At 34.9% G+C, this 24,990-nt stretch overlaps 1 protein-coding gene across 8 annotated transcripts in view; it reads left to right on the forward strand.

The window, feature by feature from the left end:
* pyd (zonula occludens-like protein polychaetoid) overlaps positions 1-24,990 on the forward strand; it is a 121,891-nt gene that overhangs the window by 69,113 nt on the left and 27,788 nt on the right. For 7 of the 8 annotated variants that reach the window (XR_012464595.1, XM_074171550.1, XM_074171551.1 and 4 more), the window contains exons 3-13: positions 55-296; positions 2,552-2,842; positions 3,206-3,505; positions 5,979-6,045; positions 8,004-8,154; positions 8,215-8,488; positions 11,215-11,559; positions 11,612-11,846; positions 12,507-12,684; positions 16,836-17,087; positions 19,262-19,483. Coding sequence is in view for 7 of the 8 variants with exons in the window: in XM_074171550.1 (XP_074027651.1) it covers positions 55-296; positions 2,552-2,842; positions 3,206-3,505; positions 5,979-6,045; positions 8,004-8,154; positions 8,215-8,488; positions 11,215-11,559; positions 11,612-11,846; positions 12,507-12,684; positions 16,836-17,087; positions 19,262-19,483 (2,557 nt within the window). In the remaining variant the exon portion in view is untranslated. The remainder of the gene's footprint in view (positions 1-54; positions 297-2,551; positions 2,843-3,205; positions 3,506-5,978; positions 6,046-8,003; positions 8,155-8,214; positions 8,489-11,214; positions 11,560-11,611; positions 11,847-12,506; positions 12,685-16,835; positions 17,088-19,261; positions 19,484-24,990) is intronic. The other variant, XM_074171553.1, reaches the window with a different exon arrangement.

Genomic DNA, 24,990 nt, shown 5'->3' on the forward strand with positions numbered 1-24,990 from the left:
TTCATTGTGAGTGCCTACTGAATTATTTGAACTCATTACTTTCATTTTTTTTAGGGTTAATGACAGAATAATATCCGTCAATGGAATATCATTGCAGAACGTCGACTATGCTACTGCAGTACAAGTACTTCGGGATTCAGGAGACACTGTGACATTAGTAATTAAAAGAAGAACCATACAGCACAATCATAGTCACAGTCATAGTGCGTCATTCAATGGACCTCCTTTGCCTGCACTCGGGATCAACAATGCTGTACCTGCCAAAGTTACGCTCACTAAAAATTCGAAAAAAGAAGGTATGGGTGATCTCTATTGAAATTATATACCCACATTGTGATTTTTTATGTTAATATTTGAGTTATGTACACTACTATTTCTAGTACCAGTTGAAAAATGTTTCGTAAGCCCACAAAGTATTCAAATCGTTTCATTATACATTTGAAACTGTTTCTTCCAAGCGGGAAACTACACTTAAATTATTTACAAGTCAGATTGTTATCGGTGTACTATATCAGGGTCATTTGTTGGAATAGAGGGCCTTAATGTGGAACTTCTTCCTGACTTCTGGTTGTCACATATAGCTAGAGGTGCTTCAATTGATAGTTGTAACTCAGAAAAAGATTTCTCTTGTTTCAAAAACTACCCACCACACTCGTGGAATAATTAAGAATTATGTTCTAAAAAATGTGTGCAGTAAAGTATTGTAACAAATTAATAAATTAACTGTCTTGAAACAAATTTATTTTCAACAATATTTCACTAATCACAAACTACACTTAGCAACTAACCCTTAATTTATTTCCACTATTTGAATTTCTTGTTTAGCCGCTCGATTCACTTTCTGAACTGCCCTCTTGCATCGGGAAGACGGGCTTATATCGGTGAAGTTCCTTTCGAGAATATTGTAAAGGGTTCGGTACTTGACTAGAGTTTTACCGGCGGTTGCAATCGCGGTGGGGTCATGTGTTTTTTCGATGAACCGGCTGGCCTATCGGTCAGGGGCGGCTTCGGATTCGTTATAGTATATTATCCCATATGAACCAAAACCCATATGAAAGTGGCTCTCGCAATTTTCGAAGAGAGCTGTGAGGATTGGGATGAAAAGAATGTTGATCATACTAAGCGGACATAGCTCTCTGCAAAAAGCATGTTTCACATTACCGGTTTCATAGACCAGAGAAGTCTAGTGGCACTCAACATGCCTTAGACCGGTACATGTCAACAGGTGGTTTTTAGATGCCTCTGAAAGTTTAAAAATAAAAAATTATTGAAATGTGATCTATGAACAGTGACATAATAATGGGGAATGTTCCTCAATTTGGGTTATTACAGCAAATGCAAGTTTGAACAAAATAAAGTTGAGTTTAATCCAAGAGTTTTTCAAATTCACTTCGAAAAGTAGTATTCAAATTGGTGTTTCAAATGTTGGGTTTTAATTTTTAAAGGGATTTGTTTCTAATTCACATATTGGCAACAGCGCCTATATCAAGTTGAAATAATTAATACGTACCTAGATATTCTACATTAAAAAAGGAAAATTATCTTTATAAATCAACAATTGAGGTGAAATATAAATTATAGTTCAATAGCACCTCCACAAGCCACATAAACAACAGTTGTTTTGTTATTTATTTATATGGAGGAAGATAGGTTAGGTGCACAAAATGTCATATGTCACAGAATGACTCGGAACATAAGTAAACAGAACAGCACACATCAGAAATATGTCATCTTTGTTTGTCTCATACATACATTGTCCTTTATTAGCTATAACCGATGTTGCTAAATGGTGAAATAGAAACGAATCCCTTTGAATGTTGAATGCATTATTTCATTCTTTTTTTAAGGTATTTAAATAATTTTTTAAAGAAAAAGGTTGAAATGATGAGTTTAAAATGCGTTGTTTTGGAGCTCTTTTATGATTTTGATTTTCGTCATGAGGAATATTCTCCATTATAAGTAGATAAAAAACAGGTAAAAATTCGGTATCGTTGCGGGTAGGAACAATAAAAATATAATACAATAAGTACTAGGAATCATTTCAATGGTGGACAGTAAGTTTCAAGTTCATTCAGGTTTATATAAAAACATTAAGATAACCATAAAATTCAGTCCTAGTCCTCCCGATGATGCTGATTAGGTTAGCCAAATGAACATCGAAAGACATTGTTTTGTTCTGATGTGGGAAAAATGTTTTCAGTAAATGAATTTGAAACCAGAGGTTCTTACTTATATTATAAATTGAAAAAAGTAGCTGATACCAATACCATTTAGTATCGATATTCCAGTTGATAAGCTGCTTCATTTGGAAAATATATTCCATAGTTTTTCACTGGAATTCGCAACTGAAAAAAAATTGTTTATAGTTCAACATAATTCATGATATTTCATTTATGGAAAAAAATTGATGAAACTTTCAAGAATTTCCTTGTACAAACTTACTCAAACCCATAGTTATACTGTATTTTTCTCATAATCAAGCTATCATCCCCCCCTGGCGACTCATAAATAATGTATTGATGTGGTCCTAAATGCTTTTGTTTAATTTTAGATTTTGGAATCGTTTTGGGTTGCAAGCTATTCATAAAAGAAATTTCCCCGAAAGCGAGAGATCAACTGATGAACACCAACCAGTCACTAGAAGTGGGAGATTTTCTGACGAAACTCAATAACACGAATTGTACTGATATGATGTCATTGAAGGAGGCTAAGAAAATCATAGACGGTTCCAAGGATAAACTACATATTACAGTCGCTAGGGAATTCGGACTGAACTCCAATGTATCTCATCAGGCACAGAGTTCAATCAGTACGACAGGAGCTGTTAATAATTTTTACAAAGGTAGATCAGATATTTGTCTTTTTTTAACACGCTTTTATTAGCTTCACCTGTATGTATGTTTGTTTGTAACTCTCAAGCTCGGAATCTGTATTTGACAGAATTATCGATAATATTGCTTGCTCTATTCGCGGGTAGATGGCGCTGTATGTAACTTCCTTGATATAATTCTAACTCACTTTACATGTATTTCTTCATTTGAAAATTATTGTTTGTGATGAATGAATACTCCAAAAAAGACCTCCACACAAACAGTCACACCAGGAATTTACTGAGTGTTATTTAAAGTTTCAATGAGAATAATGAAAGTGCAGATGACACTTGTTGTTACATAGTTAATCTGATAAGATTTTTTTTTGTTTTTAGGCGATGATTTTCTAACTGCAGGTCATCAAAGTTACTCCAATCAAAACCTTTACGTCCAGCCACCGACTAGAAATCCGAATTTGAATCAAAATGGTAGTTTCGAGGAAAAACTGGATCAAAACAGTGGTCCGAATTCGTTGCCAGATGAGAAGAGTAACTTAGCGCCACGTGGCAGATCCAGGGGCCCTCTTTCGGATACTAATCTTGGTCAGTTGGAAGGTAATAGAAATAGCATTGCTGGTTACGGGCTCGTGAAAGCAAGAGAAGAACCTCCAAGACCGCCACCACCAAGAGCAGAAGGTGAACCTATTGATATACTTCACGTTAACTTTCTATGCATAATCCATTCTAACAAAAAAAATAAAATGAGTCATTTTATTATACGTTTGTTATAAAAAAATAGCTTTCTTGCAATGGGGAATGTTCCTCAATTTGGGTTATTACAGCAAATGCAAGTATGAACAAAATGAAGTTGAGTTCAATTCACGAGTTTTTCAAATTCACTTCGAAGAGTATTCAAATTCATGTTTCAAATGTTGGGTTTTAATTTTTAAAGGGATTTGTTTCTAATTCACATATTGGCAACAGCGCCTATATCAATTTGAAATAATTTATATGTACCTAGATATTCTACTTTAAAAAACTAAATATAAATCAACAATTAAGTCAAAATATAAATTATAGTTCAATACCACCTCCACAAGCCACATAAACAACGGTTGTTTTGTTATTTATTTATATAGAGGAAAATAGGTTAGGTGCACAAAATGTCATATGTCACGGAATGTCTCGGAACTCGGAACATAAGTAAACAGAACGAGCACGCCTCTGAAATATGTCATCTTCGTTTGTCTCATACAGTTAACAGATTCATTGTCCTTTATTAGCTATATCCGATGTTGCCAAATGGTGAAATAGAAACGAATCCCTTTAAATTTTGAATGCATCATTTCATTCCTCTTTTTTTTAAGTTTTTAAATAATTTTTTAAAGAAAAAGGTTGAAATGATAAATTCAAAATGCGTTGTTTTAGAGCTCTTTTATGAAAACTACTTGATTTTCGTCAGGAGGAACATTCCCCATTGTTTCTGCTATGCAGAGACTGCTTTAGCCCATGTAGAGCCCGTGTGCAATCAAATTGGAATAAGTGCCTACAACACAATGGATAAACTCCGAATCTTGCTGAAATGCGTTGTCGTAAGCTTAATATCAATGTTTTGTCACAAAACTAGGTACAGAGTGAACTCGATCAGGTTACTCATGTCGAAATTTGACATGTTTTGATAGATTGGCCTGTCGCCGTCTGTACACGAGTAGAAAGTATTTTTAGGAAAGGTCTCGAGAAGGAACTAGGTATCATCAGAGAAGATCTTCATTGGAATGGTTACTCCAAAGTGATGGTTGAACAGACTTCGGCTAGAAGTCTGAGAAACTGTCATAACCAGTGCTGGCCCTTCACTACGTCAGAATATTGTCGAAAAGGATGAAAAGAATTGGGTCCAAGTATAACATCAGAACCTGCTTCAGATCCGGAAACACCATCCTTACCGATCTCATGAAAACTAGGACACCAAATGCAGACTGCGATTCCAAGAACTGCATTTACCGCATTCCCTGTGAGTGCGGCAAATCCTGTATCGGTGAAACTAAGTCCGCATTGCTTAGCACAAGAGAAACACACAGCGAGAACTAGGGAAGGGGAGCATGTTTGGACTCATCAACATAACATTAAGTGGTCCCAAGCTGAGGAACCATAGGGAGGAACAATGGTTCAAGAGGAAGTTCAAAGAAGCTGCACATATGTTATCCAACGACGCATCAGCCAAGCTAGCGTATAGATACGCAACATATGGAAACCTTTAATCATGTATGAAATGAGTCAATTTCCGCTGAACGGTCAACTTTTGCTAAACCAGTGAAACGGAGAGGGGGGGATAGGTGAAAGCGCTCAAACTACCTATAGTCATCTCTCGGAGATATAGTCACCTGAAGACAATTATGGATACTAACAATCAAAGCGTGAAATAACTTGGTTTGAAATCTTTTTGTAATTTTTTTTATTTTTTGCATATTTTTATTGATTTTCATCTTTTATCTTGATTATTTCATTTGTTTTATTGTATTTTCATTTCAAGTCCATTGAGCATGTAAGTCACTTCAAATATTTAGGTCTAACCATCAATCAAAAACTAACATGGGAAGCACAAATAGAAAATATAGTAACAAAACTGAGCAGCATATGTTTTATAATAAAACAATTACGTGGGACTGTCTCGATGGAAGTGCTAAAATTAATATACTATGGACTTGATAAGTCAATAAGTTATTTTTGTAATATACATGTATGTGTCTATTTATATTTTATATATAGCCTAGTGCTCACGTTTGACTAGTTTGATAAAATTTTATAAGTGTTATGTAATGCAATGCAATTGTAACATTTTTAATGACAAATAAATTCTATTCTATTCTATGAGTAAAGCCGCCCCTGCTGCTATGCTTTCTTTCCCTCTTTAAATTTACGAATTTGTTTTATGAAAAATAGCAAGAATTGGCTTCCCACTCAGGTATGAGTAGATTTTCGGACATCCATTATTATCATTCCAAATTGAGAATATTTGGGTTTTTAGGCCAATTATAAAAAAGTTTGTAGGTGTTTATGTAGTTATTTTGAGTTCTCCACAAATATCTTTCAACTGTAACAGCTAAAACCATATAAATTCTGTTAAAAATTACACTTAACCAATTTGAAGTTTGTTTCATTTTTATTTCAGATTATTACAGTAGTAGAAGACAAATTTATGAAGATGATCCAATCATCCAAAAGACAAAGCAACCCATGTAAGTATAATAGCAATGAAGCATTTCTTTCTCAAGAAACAGAACATGTTTATGAGACGGAAACAATCAAAACTGCTACATAAACAATGAATACAAAAAAAAATAATTCAGAATCAAAATTCGATCATTACACAATTTGATAATAATAAATGTACTTCATTTGCTCAGAAAGCTTCAAAACCTATTGTTAAAAGAGACAAGAAACAGCTACTAAGAATTATAATAATTATTGCAATGAATCCCATGCGTATTACTGTAAACTATAAAAGGGTCTTTCAGCTAAACAAACATGTCTCGCCATTGTGAAAGATTTATTCCTTTAGAAGATTTCAGATCTAAACATATGAGCCTCTTGTGTTCATAGCATTTGATTTTTTTCATAACAGAAGCTACAGTAGCATATTCTTCTTTGACTTAAATTATAAATAAATGTGCTATCGGAAATGAACTCAGCTTGTTGACGTTTTGCATAGGCACACATTCAGGCTCGTTTAGAGAAATTAATGACCCATTCAGCTGAACAGGTGACCATTTGCTTCACTGTGCCTCTTCCACGAACAACTTTTGTTGGATTTAGCTCGTCTTGAAATACCCACACAGTGTGATTGCTGTTTTGTTTCCGGCTCATACGCATACCTGTCACGATTTTATGCACGTCTTTTGAAGCACCATGGTCGAACTTTTTTATCATTTCCTTACACCACTTGACGCCAGTCTTTTTTTGTGTAATTGATAAATTATGGGGTATCCAACGAGAACAATTTCTTTTACAACTAAGTGTTGATGCAAAATCGTATGTTTTGAAGTGGAATTAATGTGCAAGGGTGCCTCTATCTCACAATACGTCACATGACGATCTTGCATCTTCAGTTAATGCACTACATCGATGTTTTGTAGCACAATAACCGATTTTGGACGACCTTCACGGAATTTGTTGGCCACCGAATTATGACCATGATTGAACTCGCTATACCAGAGATATACTGTGGTTTTTGATGGTGCTTTATCGCCATACCAAAATCTAAGTTCATTGATACATTCGTGTTGAGATAATACATTTTGAAAGTTGTTAAAAATAATCCAACGAAAACCTTCTCTTGGAATTTCCGTTTTTTAGGTCAAATTGATTTTCATAACTTATTGTAAACAAAACAAATAGTACTTGTACATTAAAAATTTGTGAGCACGGTCATGTTGAGTGTCAAACTTTATTATGCTGTTGCCACATCTTACCTATCGGCATTAGTGTTGCCAAAATATAAATAGTTCCCCATCGTAGTATCAATAGTTTGCTCCTAACCTCCAAACCAAAAAAATTTAACACTCATTAATTGACACACACGGTATTCGTGGTCAACTAAACCTGTGGATAGAAAATTACATGACAGATAGAACTTTCTCGGTCAAAGTGGATCACTCTTTTTCTTCGCACAGACAAGTCACAAGTGGAGTTCCCCAGGGATCTGTTCTTGGTCCGTTCCTCTTCGTTGTTTATGCAAGTGATCTTACTCTTCACATAAAGTCCAGCAAGTCGTTTTATGCCGATGATACTAAACTGTATGGAAATGCCTTAGTCGAACATCATTCCCTTCAAGAAAACCTCGGCTCTATGCATATATTAATTATTTTTCTTTTCTTTTTGCATGCATTGTATTGACTTGTTGATATACTTCGTTTTTAGGCTTACATAGGACTTTGTCCTCAGCCTTTATATAATAATAATAATATTAATATGTAATAATAATAATGATAATAATTTAGCATTGAAGTTGCTGAGTAGAATTTGGATCCTCTGGCGTAAAATAAATCTATTGAATACTCTTCTCCCACACCAGAACAAAAATACTGTATTTCTGTTCTGGGAAACGTGTTTTCAATATAGACATCTTCATACTTGAAACAAATTGACATTTCATTTGATAAATTATGAATTCACCTAACAAACATAATCGTTACAGTCCTGACGCAAGATTCATCACATTCCACAAGGAAGGATCTGTAGGAATAAGACTGACTGGTGGTAACTTTGCCGGCATATTCGTGACTGCTGTCCAACCTGGAAGTCCTGCTTCTCTTCAAGGACTGCAACCTGGAGACAAAATATTAAAGGTGAAAACAGCCACCATAGCCTTTGTCATTTGTCAGTAATTTGGTTCCTCTAATTTGTAGGTTAATGACATGGACATGACTGGGGTCACGAGAGAAGAAGCTGTGCTTTTCCTTCTGAGTTTGCAAGATAGAATTGAATTGATTGTGCAGTTTTGCAAAGAAGAATATGACGGCATAGTTGCTTCGCAAAAGGGTGATAGTTTCTATATTAAAACACATTTCCATTATGATAGTCCTGCCAAAGGAGAAGTGCCTTTCCGATCTGGTGATATTTTTCATGTTATCGATACATTGTACAATGGTGTTGTTGGATGCTGGCAAGTTTTCAGAATAGGTAAGAACTTTGGTACGTAATTAGTGAAGTACTTCTACGAAAAACACGTATTTTCCACACAAAAAAAACAGGACCTTTAGTGACAACACTACTGATGTTTTCAATTTCGAAAGTGCACACAAGTTATTGGAAAATACATTTTTTCTCTCTACTAATCTCCCCTAAAAAATATCTTCCCTTTAAATTTACACACAAGTATTCACAATCCGACGCCACTGTCTTATAGAGCCTTCTGACGTCACACGTGTTTTTGGCACATGTCTTTGTCTGAAAATAATTACCTACATTTACCTACAACAAAATAGTTGAAAAATGATAACAACTTATCTTCTTCTGAAAAACATTTTCAGTCTTTAATTGTCATATAAATCCTAGTAAAAATAAGTGTCAAAACAAGTCTGAAAACTGTATTGAGAAGAGATGCATAGGTATAAGAAAATAAACATTTTGAAATAAAATTTTGAAATATTAACTTACCTACACAGTAGGTTCTGGTAGATGCCTGCCGAAAAACAACTATTTCCCTGGCTAATGTCATGCCGGACATTAATTTATATCCGACAGACAGCATGCACGGTCCTACAGCTGAAGGAACAAGAAAAATCTACAATACTGTTGAAATACACATTTCTTCTTCGGAAATGAGATATAATCTCTCAACAGGCGCTATTATCAGCTTACTGCGCTTCTTTCCATTATCACCTGTCATATGGAACAATTCCCTGGGGAAATAGTACTAACGCAAATAGGATATTTATGTTACAAAAAAAGGCTGTAAGGATATTATCTGGGGCTGGTTTCTTAGACTCCTGCGGACCTCATTTTCTTTCGATGAAAATAATGACAGTACCTTCTAAACTGAAATTGTTATTTCCACGATTCATGAGACTAGAGCAGGGATCTCCAAACTTTGAAGCTTTCGGGTCATAATGATTTTTTTAGTTTGTTCCAAGGGCCAATTTCTGCCCTCAACTATATTTCTAGACTAGGATAGTCGCAAAGTGCGTGACCTAAGCAAACTTACGCTTTTCTTGCATTTCAATTATTATTGAGTATTGTGACACTTAACGACATCTAGTGGCGAGTAGTGGTACTATGTAGTATCTTTTTCAGCTACCCGCTAGGTGGCATTAGGCGTAATTAAATATTTGGAATGAATTACCGCGTTGGTTCGAGAAAGTTCTGGTTCTAGCTAGTGTATTCCGATCACCTCGAGATGGCAGTAATAATTGCATATAAAAAGGCTAGCAGCGCAACTGCGAGTTAGTCTGCGTAGGAAAGGCGAAGGAAGCGAAACTGTCTATTGTGAAATAAAGTAACATCCGTCAATAAAAGTATTTTGATTTGACTTATTGTTTTTATGTGTGACTCAAATCGCAGCAATCTTTGTTTACCAAAGCGAATACTGTACAAGAGTCTGCAACTCGCGCCAGCTTTCGTGTGACTCTTGAAATCGGAAAACGTGGCAAACCATTCACCGATAGAGAAATGATAAAAGAATGCTTAATTGCAGTAGCCGAAGAAATACGCCCCAAAAAGGTAAATTTATTTAAAAGTGTCGTTTGTTAGCAAACACTGTGGCTCGGAGGGTGCAAGACATCGCAGAAAATTTATCATCTCAACTGTCTGTCAAAAATGGACATCATGAGTGGTTTTCTCTAGCATTAGATGAGTCAACGGATGTGTCAGATACTGCTCAAGTGTTGATTTTTATTTGCGAAGTAGATAAAAGCTATAAAGTGTATGAAGAACTTCTTGATATTGATAGTATTCACGGCACGATAACGGGCAGATATTTTTAAGAGAGTTGAAAATGCCATTAATAAAAAGAACCTTCGATGGAGAAATTTGAAATCTATAACAACTGATGGAGGCAAAAATATGTATCGTAAAAATAAAGGAGTGGTTGCACTTGTGTCAAAGGCTGTAGAAAATGGTGGTTCAAAACCATTAATCTTACATTGTATCATTCATCAACAGTCCTTGTGCGGAAAATGTTTGGATATGTCTGAAGTTCTAAAACCAGTCATATCAGTTGTTAACTTCATCAGATCCACTGGGCTGAATCACCGACAATTCCGCGAGTTTATTCAACAGATTGGAGAAAATGATTTACCATATCATATTGCCGTACTTTTCTGCAACTCAGTTGCAGAAAAATCCTTAAGTGCTTTTTTAAACCTCGAGCAGAGATCGAAATTTTTTAAATGAGAAGCAGCGCCCTTTTGCCGATTTAGAAAATAGTGAATGGATGTTTAAGTTAGCCTTCTATGTCGATTTGACAATTCATATGAACGAACTGAATTTGAGATTGCAAGGAGAAAATCAGCTTCTCCCTGATTTATACACCAATAATACTGTTTCAACAGCAATTACGTAAAAAATGTTTAACACATTTTGAAACATGTGAAATATTCAGCCACACTACAGAGACTGAATTTCCCATCAATTTTGCAATCGAAACTTTGAGTGCTTTGAAGATAAATTTTGATACTCGTTTTTCAGATTTTGATGTCACTGCGAATGAAATTAAGCTTTTTCAAAATCCTTTTGATTCTGACATTGAAACCCTGGCTCCGGAAGTCCAAACGGAAATTATTGATTTATGGTGCTTAAGAATAAATATCAAAATTCATCTTTATTGGAATTTTATAAGAGTCTTCCACTGGAAGACATAAAAAATAGATTTTTTATGACTCTACAAAAATGTCATGATTTTTTTGTAGGAAGGAATAATCAGGAAGTTCAAAAAGGAATTATACCAAACAAATCCCGAGCTGAAGAACTCGCTACGGCTCAGTTCAATGCAACGAAGAAAGAAATGTCAGCCAACGAATCTAGAGGAAGCTTCTTCAAACGGCGGAGAAGTTCAAACAGAAGATCAAAGAGCTTAGGGAAGGAACATTGGGATGACATATTGTTCTCAGATACCGTTTCCAAGTTCCCAGCATACGAGAGGGTGCTGCTCAAGCACCCCGGTTTTACTCGACCTGTGATATTATTCGGACCAATTGCGGATGTGGCTAGAGAGAAACTGCTCAAAGATTTTCCGGATAAATTCATTTCTCCTCGTAAGTTTCATACTATGGACTAGTTCCACCAGATCAGCAACTTTTTTTTCAGAATTAGATGCCACTGCAGAAGAGACCAGCAGTAAGTCACACAAAACATCTACAAACTCGAATATCATCAGATTGTCAGCCATACGAGATGTGATTTCAACTGGAAAACATGCTTTGTTAGACATAACCCCAAATGCAGTTGAAAGATTGAATTATGCGCAGATGTATCCCATCGTGGTGTTTTTCAAAGCAGACACGAAAATTGTGATAAAACAGCTCAGGCAGGGTCTACCTAAGTAAGTAGATTATATTATATTCTCGACAAGGTTAGGTTAGGGTTAGGTCCAATTCGACCCTCCACTGCAACCCGCAAGGGTTTATTGTGGCTCACACCTATTCACACTCGACCAAATAAACCCAGCTTCTTAATGAAGCCGATTAGTTTGTGAATATAGATAGACAATTTTCATTCATCCATGAAGCTCTATACAGTGCAGCACAGTATCAAAACTCATCAGACTAATCAGTTACATATAACATCAACAACCATACACATACACATAAATGAATGATTAATTAAAACTCATGATTAATTAAAAAGTCTTAGAGTGTCTTTTTGAAAACTTCAAAATTAATTTCACCAATTAATTTTACACATTGGTTATAACACGTGATACCCAGACATGTGAATGAGTTTTGTGCTAGGCCTAGACTGGTATACTCGTGTAGAGTATTTCCTCTCACATGTCATTGTTTTTCTGTTTTTGATGTTGCTGGTTATCAAATATATATTCATACAAGGCAAGATCAGAATGGACAGTCTTTTAAATATTGATGTACATCTCGCTTGATAATGAGCTTTGACCATACATTTTATAATTGTTTTCTGTAAAATGATAGTATCAAGAAATTATATTAGTAATTGTCATTTGTTCTTCAACATTATATTGTTTTAGATCGGCCCATAAAAGTTCCAAAAAACTACTGGAACAGTGCCAAAAACTCGACAAAGTATGGAGCCATGTTTTCAGTGCCATGATAACGTTAAATGACAACACCGACACATGGTATAGAAAAGTCAGGGAAATAATTGATAAACAGCAAAGTGGAGCACTTTGGATGTCTGAAAGCAAGGTGAGTTTGATCCCATAAAAATTGGTAGTCGGGTTGATTCGATTTTTAAATGATTTGTTCTGTATTGGTTATGTAGTAAATGTTCGACTCAAAAAACTGAAATTAGGGATAATGAAATTAATGCATGAATACTTTATTTTGAAGTGAAATTGACAGATGAAACTTTCATAATGGCGACGGGGCGCCATCTGGGAAAAAAATTAAATAAAAAGGAAGGTATTGTTACACTTCATTTCGAGGCTACTGACGAATACTTCACAACCCTAGAATATAATGTCAATATCTTCAACTACTACAAAATGGCGGAAAATGAATGTTCTGAAACCTACTTCATGGATATCGGGGTTCCGCAGGGGTCAGTGTTGGGACCACTACTATTCTTAATATTCGTCAATGATATGCCCGACCATATCACGAATGGACAAGTCACAATATTTGCAGACGATTATTCGGTGGTGGCCTCTGCACAGACCCTGAAGGAACTGGAAAATACTGTAAATGAAGTCATAAACTCTTTCAGAAACTGGTGCAATGCTAATAATTTGATAGTGAACATTGAAAAAACTGTATATATTCAATTTAAGTGCAGAAAAAACAGTCCCAGTTCTTCTCTTGCCATAATTCAGAACTCAGAATCGACCAAATTCTTAGGACTCCACCTAGATCAATATATATCATGGGACAACCATCTTCAACACATTCAAAAAAAATTAATTCTGAATTCTTTGCTATACTGAAGCTGAAAAAAAAACAATGGGCAAAACCGTTCTATTGGACGTATACTATTCACTAGTAAACTATACAATGTCATTCTATGGGGAGATTGCATGTCATTCTATGGGGAGATTGCACTAATGCTGAAAGAATTTTTGTCTGCCAAAAACGCATCCTGAGGCCTATGTTCAGTATGAAGCCCGAAGATAGCTGCAAGACTATATTTATTGACAACAAAATATTGACTTTTCCTTGCATATATATCTATAAAACATTGAGTTATGTAAAAGAAAACATACATTCATTCAAGAGAAACTCAGTCTTTCATAATTATCCAACCAGAACTGCAAATGAATTGTGCGTAACTCAACATAAATTAACAAAATTTGAAATAATAATAATAATATTTATTCACCATTTGTGATACATAGCGTATATATGGTAGGTCAATGATGATTAATTACAAAAAACAGTACGTCACTTTTGAATAAAATTATGGGATCAAAGCTTGAATAAAAATTAATATTTGCATATACAAAGGTATAGGTACATATAGATATATAAAATGCTAATTAAAAAATTAATAAAAAATGTGGTAATTTTGCTTGCCGTAGTCAAATAAATATACATATGTATACATTTACAAACATGTACACACATATTTAAAAAAAAACTATAAAATCGCCAGTCAGAACACTGAAACTAAAGCAAAACAGCAAGTGAAAATTTAGAAGGATTATATATATCTTATTATTCTTCTGTGAAATAATCCTCTAAATATTCCTTATGACTGTAGTAACATTTGTCCAGTAATAAGTTTTTAACTTTCTTACTGAACAAGGTTGAAGAATTCAACCTCTTTGTAGAAAGTGGCAGTCTGTTATAAAAATTTATGGCATTATATAATGGAGATTTTTTGAAATGATCACTCTTATGTGAAGGGACCCTCAGAGCAGTAGCATGGCGAGTATCACGACCGTGAATGCTCAAGTTCGTTACATACAAGTCAAGGTTCCAGTGCACAAAAATGACACATTTCATTATATAAATTGCGGGTGCAGTCAACAAGCGTTCTCTTTTGAAAACGGGTCTACAACTTTCTTGTTACCCCAGGTTGAATATCAATCTTATCAGTCGTTTTTGAGAGATGAAAACTCTAGAAAATTCCTTTGCACATCCCCAAGCCATTATGTTGAAACTAATGTGGGAGTATGCATTCGCAAAGTAAACATTTTGTAAACCAATCCTATCTAAAAAAGTCCAGGATATGTCAGAGCTAAGTTTTTTAACAAACTACCGAGCAGCATACAGAACATGAGTTTCAGAAAGTACAAACAAACAATTAAAAAAATGATGTTGGCAAAATCATATTATTCGGTTAGAGAATTCCTCAATGACTCGTTAAAATGATTCAGTCTCGACGACCATTTACCATTATATATTATATTTTTTATTTTTAACTACCTGTTTCTATGTGTATTATCGATTTGTGTGTGAGTGTAAAACATGACGTGTATATCTATCTTATAGATGGCTGCAGCTGCAAATACAAATAAATGAATTTGAATTTTGGATTTGAACTTTACTTTTAATAATTACCTGAATACTGACATTTAAGTACATAATATGAGGTAATAAGTTTGAAGTCAGTTCAGAAGATACTCGAAATGGTTGCCTTGAACTTCTTGACGTATGAACAGCCTATCCGATATTTCACGCCGAACATTTTCGAACACAGTAACGTCAATGTCTCTACAAATACTTATTATTCTCTGCCGTATATCCAATATCGAAGCAGGTTCAGTTTCGTACCCCTTTTGCTTCAAATAGCCCCATAAAAAAAGTCCAAAGGTGTCAAATCTGGCAAGCGGGCTGGCCATTCTGTAGTACCTCGACGGCCAATCCAACGACCGGGAAAAGTAGTATCCAAATAGTTTCTTACTTGTCTGGAGTAATGTGGTGGTGCTCCATCTTGTTGAAATACAATATCCATATCGAATTCATTAGTATTCGCTTCGACGATTTCAGTGATGAGAGGGTCAACAGTAGTTTCTAGCATATTCAAATACAGTTCCCCTGTTAAATTTTAATCAATAAATAGAGGTCCTTCCTACAATATGGTTTCCCAATATTCCTACCCAAACGGCAATTTTGTCTGTAAACATTGCTGTTTGAAAAAATGTACATTCGTCACTAAAACAAATATTGTGGAGATAGGTAGGATGCCTTGCAATGGTTTCCGTCATGATTTCGCAGAATTCTGTTCTACGATCAGGGTCATCTTCAGTTAATTGGTGTACCATTTTAATTTTGTATGGATGATACCTTTTCTTCTTCAAAAGTCTCCACTCAGTAGAAAGAAATACCTCACAAACATTCGCGACGGAATAAGTAGACTGTTCAGGATTTACTACCATCTCACTTGCTGTTCTTCCGAAATGGACGGATGACCTGGGGGCTTTTTGTTATGTACACTACCGGTAGTTGTGAATTTGGATACAAGTTCCCTCGAATATTTTCTACAGATAGGACGATTCGGAAAACGTTCATTGAAAATCCTTTCGGTCTCGTGACGTTTACGTGGTACCTTTCTACTAGTAAAACCGAAAACTAAGTAGATGAGAATATTCCAATTGAACAATGATGTTCATTGTCGTACTGACATTTTTTTTGGCGTCTTTATGAACAAAAAATAACCTAACAAACCTTATCGGGTTGTTGGAATTGCCATATGGCAGATAAAGAGGAATATTTCTGGAAATATCAATATTAATGTTGAGAATAGCAATTTTTCATGACAAGTTCTCTTTAATATATGTTCTGTGAGTAGATATAAGCTTCTTGAAAAATAAGTGTTCTGTGTTGGTTGGTTGATGTATGTCAAAAGGGTCAATGTAAGAAATATATATCAAGTATTGGAATAATAAACGAATTACAAGGAAATAAATTTGAAGTATCTTTCTCACTTTCAACAAACAGTGATACCCAAAAGAAAGCAGTTCTTTCATCAATTAATGTGTTTGTCTTCAGGAAATTATAAAATGTTCCGCCATTTTGTAGTAGGTGAAGATATTGACTTCATATTCTAGGGTTGTGAAGCATTTGTCAGGAGCTCCAAAAAGATGTGTCACAAGACCTCCCCTCCGCTTAATTTTTTTTCTCAGATGGAGCCCAGTCGCCATCTTGAAAGTTTCATTTGTCAATTTCACTTCAAAATTAAGTATTCATGTATTAATTTCATTATCCCAAATTTAAATTTTTTGAGTTGACTCGTTTAAAAAATTAAGTGATGTTTACATTCATATATGTTTCATTTATTTCTTTAAAAAAATGTACAGCACTTGACAATGAAAAAATCTAACTTTTTTTCATCTATTATTTTATATCTGTTGTGGTGGTGGACTGCTTCAACTCTTGTTTTTTGCTTTTTTTTGCAGGGACACAACTTCTTTTCCGACATATATTTCCCACCAATTTTCCTTCAGCCCAGATCGACCAATTCCCTTCCTCAAAGAAACCGTCCTTCGAGAAGTCGCACAAGAAAAGCTGCCCTCTCCATGTACAGTTCTCCCCAATTCATCCATCGTACCTCCCCTTTCATGTTCCCGTACACATCATACGAACAACATTATCCCTACTTAACGCCCGTACAGAGTCAGAGTAGTATCTTTTCAGAAAATCATCGAAATGCAAGTAGTGTGTGTAATTATGATGTTTTTGCCGCTGATATTGTTGAAAACGGTTATGCTTCCACTAACCTGGGTGTGCATGATGAAACTAAATATTTGGGAGGTAGTTATGTGCGGCATGCATTCGACGATAATAATAATGATACCCTTAAGAATAGTGATCAAAAACAGGGGGAACCCATTTATTATGATGTTCATCAAAATTATGAGACGAGTGCAAATGATGTAAATACTAGCAAGATTGATGTTAGATACCTGACTATTCAGGAGGAGGTTTTTGGGGAGGTATAATCTTCAAAACCCTAACAATTTATCCCTCTGGAAAAGTGTTAATGAGAATTTTGTTAGGATAGTTAATCAAAACTAATAATTTATATTAATTGTAGCTGAGGGAATTTTTTTCCAAAATACCAGAACATTTATTGGTTGTTTCAAAAGTTTGATCTGTTTTTAACACGCTTTTATTAGCTTCACTTGTATATTTGTTTGTAACCAACTCCTTTGGGCTTGATTTTGAGTAACTAAAAGGACAGATTTGTTTCAAAGTTCGTACAGTTATCAAGATTCGGTGACAAAATTTCACAAGTTCATCTCATTATCCTGATCGGGATCGCCAGGATTGAATAATTTCCTTGTGAAGTCTATGTGTAAGAGCAAGTGAAACAACCACACTGTCTGCACATGCGTATATAGTTTATATTAAAACAAATGGGCTTGAAATAGCAGGCCAAACTAAAAAGTGGAAAATAAATAATAGTTAAAAAAAACTAAAAAAACATGATTTAATAGCATGCTTTAATAGCAACACAAACTAAAATATAATTTGAAACTAATTTAAGATTGTGTTCAACATCGTAAATAAGTCCTATGGCTTGATTTAACTAATGACTTTCAATAAGTCTGAAATCAGACTTATTGAACTTTATTTTCGGACTTTATTAAATCCATCATCAGGGATCTATAATAAAATAAAGTGAACAGATATGCCGATACATATTGCAAAATTTATAAAGATTATACAATCTCATATTATGTACAAGAGAAACAAACAGGTGCACTTACCAAACATCAGTTATCCATGTCAAAAAAACGTTTAAAATATATGTGTCAGACAAGGTAGGTACAAACGAAAATGAGGATTAACCAAATGAAAACACATACAACACAGACACATTAAAAATGAAAACAATATCAAGGGAGACAAACTGATTAGAAATGGACGTTAAATGGAAGATAATTTTGTGCTCTTTCAAATGATATATCACTCGACCCCACTTTCCATTTAAAATTTTAGGGTTGTTAGTTACCCTCGCTAGGGGGTTGAAGGCACAGGTAGAAAAATACATCTAAAATGTGTCCCCCTCAAAAGCAAAATTGACCTCTCCCATCCTCACTGGATGAGAGAAGAACACACGCAATACCCTCAAATGGTTAATGTTTGGGCAGGGATTGTAGGAAACCATATCATTGCTCCCTTTTTCATTGAGCGCAACTTGAATGACGATAATTATTTGGCACTACTTCGAAATGATGCCACTTCGAAATATAAATATGTACAGTAACCGAAACCATGAATTTATTCCATTTGGCTTTCACACACTGTAAAAAAATTCATGTATATATACCATTGAATGCATGGTCAAAATAATAAATATATCACCAGAGCTTCATTGTTAAATTTTGGGTGGGTATAGTACGCTTTTTTGTGAAGAAACTTTTTGACAAATTTCCTGAATGTTTTGCGAGTAAATGAAGTAATATTCCTAAATTCCAAGGGAATGTGATTGTAGGGTTTCTGTTCTCGTAAAGTAGTGAATTTTCGTTAGGCCTGATTCACGGATAGGAAGAAGTAAATTTATAATTGTTGTGTGCCGCTTATTATAGTTTGAAGTACCCAGAAATCCTTTATTATTGTGGCACGCAGATTCCAGAATTGAAATACATGTGTCTGTGGTGTTGGCATAGTAAAGAATTGATAAGATATTTGCATGATATCGTTATTTCGTTTCACTGACAAAAACGTCCATGTCACTGTCCTTGAAAATTTAAAAGTTATTACCTATGCTGTTCTAATAATAGGATTTCTAATTTAGCACTGCTTACCTTTCTACTAACTATACTATATGTCCTTCTGTGTCGTCTGCATCATCACGTCAACTGAGTATTCATTACAGCCCGAAGAATCATTATCAGACGATTTCCTTTTCCCAATGTCATCTTTGAGATTGTCTTATGCCAGCTCGCCGGAAAGTGATTTGGAGCACAGCCCTGGGCCCCCTACTTCTCCGACCCTCAATGGAAATGGGGGAAATGGTGGAAGGTTAGCTAAAGCGAGTTCTGATCCAAGTGTTGTAATGCCTGACAACAGTACCAGCGACGTTTTGCCTCCATATCAGGTAAGCTGTATTACATAGTCAATGTCCAAAATGAACAGCAAAATATACCAACTAAAATGAGGCTACTGAACAATTTTTCTCCTGAATTAGAGCAGGAATACAAATCTTACAGAAATAAACTGAATAAACTATTGAAAAAATCTAAAAATGAATATTACCGTAAACATATCCATGACTGTAAAAATAATATGAAAAAAATTTACAATTCAATCGCAGATGCTACAAACACAAAGACAGTGAAAGAAAATAATATTATACTTACTGATGAAAATGGAGATTTTATTAGTGATAAAAAAATAATGGCAGACTTTTGTAACAATTATTTTATTAATATTGGACTTAATATGCATAAAAATATCACAGGTGATCCTGACATTACTGAAAATATATTGACTAATACAAATAGCATGTTTCTAACTCCAGTAACAGAAAATGAATTAATCAAACACATTTCTTCTTTAAAAAATAGTAGTTCACCAGGCATTGATGGAATCAAAACTGATATATTAAAAAAAAATCATTTACATATTCTCACACCTTTAGTACATATATTCAATTTCATATTCCAAACAAACATCGTTCCAGTGCAATTTAAATCATCAGTTGTATCACCCATATATAAATCTGGGGATAAAACTGATATATGTAACTACAGACCCATTAGTGTTATCAATAATTTTGGAAAATTATTTGAAAAATGTTTGAAAGATCGGTTAATACACTTTCTAGACTCAAACGATATAATCCACCGACAGCAGTTTGGATTTAGAAATGGCAAGTCTGCCACTGATGCAATGTGCTTGGTCATAACAGAAGTAACTGAAAAATTAGATGCTAATAAGAAATGTATCGCAGTGTTTCTTGACTTAGCGAAAGCATTTGATACTGTGAATCATGAAAAGCTCCTCCATATACTGGAATGTTATGGAGTACGTGGGACAGTATTGAATGTCTTTCGCAGTTATCTCTCAGATAGAACACAAATAGTTAAACTGAATGACACCTTAAGTGATCCAAGAACGATAAAAATAGGAGTACTTCAGGGCACAGTACTTGGACCTATTCTCTTTTTAACATATATCAACGCATTCTTATCTTCATCAACAAATGCAAAAGTAATATCATATGCGGATGATACCGTCATGTTGTTTAATGGCAATACATGGACTGAGACAAAAGATTTTCTGCAAAGAGATATGGAAATTGCCAAAAACTGGTTGGATTAGTACCAATTATCCCTGAATGTCAAGAAAACACACTATATTGCATTCTCAACAACAGATGTTAATAGACCCTCCTTCAGTAGTATAAAAATTAAGAACATCAACGAGGAAATCACAGAGTTGAAAGAAATCAAGTACTTAGGGGTTATAATAGATAAAAACTTAAAATGGAGTAACCATATTGACTATCTAACAAATAAAGTGAGGAAGCTTATATATAAATTTTATCAACTACGAGATATCTTCTCTAAAAATCTCCTTTTATTAATTTACAAATCACTGGCCGAATCACTCTTTCGTTATGGTATTCTAGTATGGGGAGGAATGTACAAAAATGCTCTACAAAAACTAAATGTCATTCAAAATTATATATTAAAAATAATATATAGGAAAACAAAACGTTATCAGACAACACTACTTTATAATGAAGACGTTGGTGACATAAGATCTCTATATTTTCATAGCCTATGTATATATGCGTACAAATACAAGCAATATCAGAACCATCCTTCACATAACTATACAACCAGAAGTACTACAAACCATCACTTAAGAATTCCCAACTGCAACAAAAATATTGTTCATAGATGTTTAATATATACTTTACCTAAAGCATTCAACCTTCTTCCATCCAGTATAAAAGAAAAAAATAATTTCAAGAAATTCAGTGTTCTATCAAAAAAATATATTTTTCATAATTATTACACCTTTCTAAAAATACTGAATAAATAAATTAATGCAACATTTACACTTCTTTGTTGACATACGCCTATGAAGTTTTCATTATGTTTTAATATTATTCCTAAGCCATTTTGTTACAAGACTTATTTGAAATCCGCATATATAATAGAGTTGCACAATACAAGTGTTCAATCACTTAGGTGCCAAACTCAGTAATGTAATCAGAAATTAGTATAGCTAACCAAATCCTCGATTAACTTGCTGAACTATAAAATGTATAGTATATTTCCTAGTAAAAATGTATGGTATATATGTATGTATGTATGTATGTATGTATATATATATGTATGTATGTATATATATATATGTATGTATGTATATATATATATATATATATATATATATATATATATATATATATATATATATATATATGTATATGTGTGTGTGTGTATATATATCATATCATATTTATGGTATTGTTATCATTTTCAATTGTATAAATTGTATAAAAATTGTATATTGATTTTGAGAATCCTATTGTTACAGTGCTTTTGTATAATATGATTATATTAAATTAAATTAAATACCTACGAAGAGTTCTCAACTTTTCCGTACTATTTTTTTTTTATTATGGTGTAGGTGGGTTACTATTGGAATGGATTAGTAGTTTTCTTACGAATAGGACTCAAATAGTTAGAACAAATTATCACTACTCCACGTTATTCGAAGTAACCTCTGGTGTTCCTCAGGGGTCACACCTCGGTCCCTTATTGTTCAATTTATTTATTAATGACATTATTGCTTCCGGCACGCCAAGGCACTAATATTTGCAGATGATTTGAAACTTTTCCTAGTTATTAAAACCTCATTGGATGCCCATAGGCTTCAGTCTGACCTTGACAATCTATCAAACTGATGCTCCTTAAATGGCATAGCCACAAAGTGCCAAGTCATGTGCTTCTACCACTTTTGATTACACTTTAAATGGTCTTGTCTTGGAATCTGTTAATCAAATAAAAGACCTTGATGTTATTCTTGATCCCACCTTGAGCTTCAATCTACATATACCCACAGCTATCGATAAAGCCATGAAAATGCTAGGGCTAGGGTTCATTCACTGACCCAACTGCTATTAAAGCCCTTTATTGTTCACTGGTCCGTCCACACCTGGAGTATTGTTCTTCTGTCTGGTCCCCTCATTGTGTAATAACTTATAACGGGTGATTTTTTAAGAGGTATAGGATTTGATTTTCAAAACAACACAAAAAATTTGAAAAAATTTATGAAATCTTTATTGGAATCGATAGAACGATCAATATAATTTAATGGTTGAAGATGATTTCATGCAAATGTTGTCCGCGGCTCCGCTTTCGATGGCCCATGCGCAAGATCCAATTTTGGCACACTCTCTCTAACATATTGACCGGTATTTCACATATAAATGCCTCCATATATATTGGCTTCCAGATCGTCAGTCGTTGCTGGTTTATCCCTGTAGAACTGAGCCTCAACATGACCCCACAAGAAATAATCCAAAGGCGTTAAATCACACGATCTAGGCGGCCATTTGACGGACCCCAAACGTGAGATAAACTGTTCACTGAAGACGGCTCTTAATTGGGCCATTGTTTCGCGTGCCGTGTGGCATGTGACACCGTCTTGTTGAAACCACATGTCAGGCATGTCCAATTCTTCCATTTTGGGCAACAAAAAGTCGTCAATCATCACACGGTAGCTCTTGCAATGCATGTGGCCGGTCTTCAATCCAGATGCGGCAATTTTGCTTGTTAACGTATCCATTCAACTAGAAATGAACCTCGTCGCCGAATGTGGATCTTCCTCCAATTTTGCCAACGCCCATTCACCAATTGTTAGACGTTGTGGAGGTCGTGTGGCTTCAATTCTTGCACCAGCTGTATCTTACAAGGTTTTACACTCAAATCCTTTCGCAAAATTTTCCACGTAGTGGAATAACAGAGGCCCAATTGCTGCGAACGGCGGCGAATCACCATTTCACGGTCATCACGAACACTGGCGGATACAGTCGCAATATCGTCTTCGGTTCTCACTCTACGTATGCGTGTTGGTGGTTTAATGTTCAATAATGTAAACTGGGTTCGAAATTTAGTTACAAGCTTCCGAATAGCTCCCTCAGTAGGCAGACGAAACTGCTCATGAATTGGAAGAAGTGCACGATGCACTTTCTTCACCGAGCATGAACTTTAATAATAAAATTCAATAATTTGTTGCAAGCGTTGTTCATTCGTAAGTCGATTCATGGTTAAATTATAAACCAAACTGAACAAGTTTGACAATGACACAAGACCCAATTCACGCGTAATCTGTCAAAATCAGTGTTACCAAAAAAGATACCAGCAAGAAATCACTCATTATTAGGAACATCGAGAATGTCCAACACAACTTCCTCAGATACATAGCATATAAATCGGGTGTTCGTTGCGAGTATGAGTTGCTACTGCAATCTCTGAGCATGTCGTTCATGGAAACTAGGAAGAAACAGAGAGAATTGACACTACTTTTCAATATTATTAATGGCAAATTCAGTTGTGCTGAACTCCTTCAAAAAATGTATCTACATGTTCAAAACCGTTCAACTCGACAGCAACAAACATTTTATGTACCATTTTATTGTTTGAACCACACATTCAATAGCTGCATTCCAATAATCTTACGATTAGCCAATAGTAACGTTGATCTTGAGATGTTTAACATATCCTTGCATCATTTTAAAACTCAATTACGGAATACTGTGCTTTAATTGTATAGTTTAAGGTAGTATATGTGGTATATCACAGCATATAAATAAAAATCAGAGAGAATCATGCAAACCTCTTTTTTAAAAATTGAATATACTCCCACTTTTCTGCATATATGTATCGCATCGTCCTCTTTTGAGATGAACCATTGCACATTTGTCTATCCCGAATTTCATACCTATAGCATGCGTGTACTCTTCCACCACCCTCAAGGACTGATGGAGATCCTTCTCTCCAGAGACATAAAGTTTGAGATCATCCATATAAAACAGATGGGTGACCTTGTGCCTCCGATTTCCGGGGGTGCCACAGTTATACCCTCGAGTCTTTCTGAGCGCAACGGATAATGGCAATAGTGAGATGCAGAATAGAAGTGGGCTGAGGGAATCACCCTGAAATACACCCCTTCTGAAAGTGACCCACCCTGTTTGAACTTTTGCTCGACCAGATGTTATGGTGAAGCGAGTTCGCCAAAGTGGTGTCAGTTGTTCAATGCATCTCACTATGTTGTCGGGTACTGCAAGGCATCTGAGCAAATGCAAGATGAGCTCATGCGAAATTGTATCAAATGCCTTACGGTAATCGATCCAGGCCATAGAGAGGTTACGCTTATATTGTATTGAGTCCTGCGTTACACATCTATCGATGAGCAGGTTCTCTTTATATCCAGCGACTCCTCTCTTCGACCCTCTCTGCTCATATATCCGTTCGAACACTCGGTCAACTGCGGTGAGTATTCGTGTGTATAAGATGCTTGTAAACAACTTATAACACGAATTCAAGCATGTTATCGGTCTGTAATAATAATAATAATAATTATTAT

The sequence above is a fragment of the Leptinotarsa decemlineata genome, unplaced genomic scaffold (genome assembly GCF_025532065.1).
Source record: "Leptinotarsa decemlineata unplaced genomic scaffold, Ldec_3_MD MMD2_tig00000010_RagTag_RagTag, whole genome shotgun sequence".
Classification (NCBI taxonomy): domain Eukaryota; kingdom Metazoa; phylum Arthropoda; class Insecta; order Coleoptera; family Chrysomelidae; genus Leptinotarsa; species Leptinotarsa decemlineata.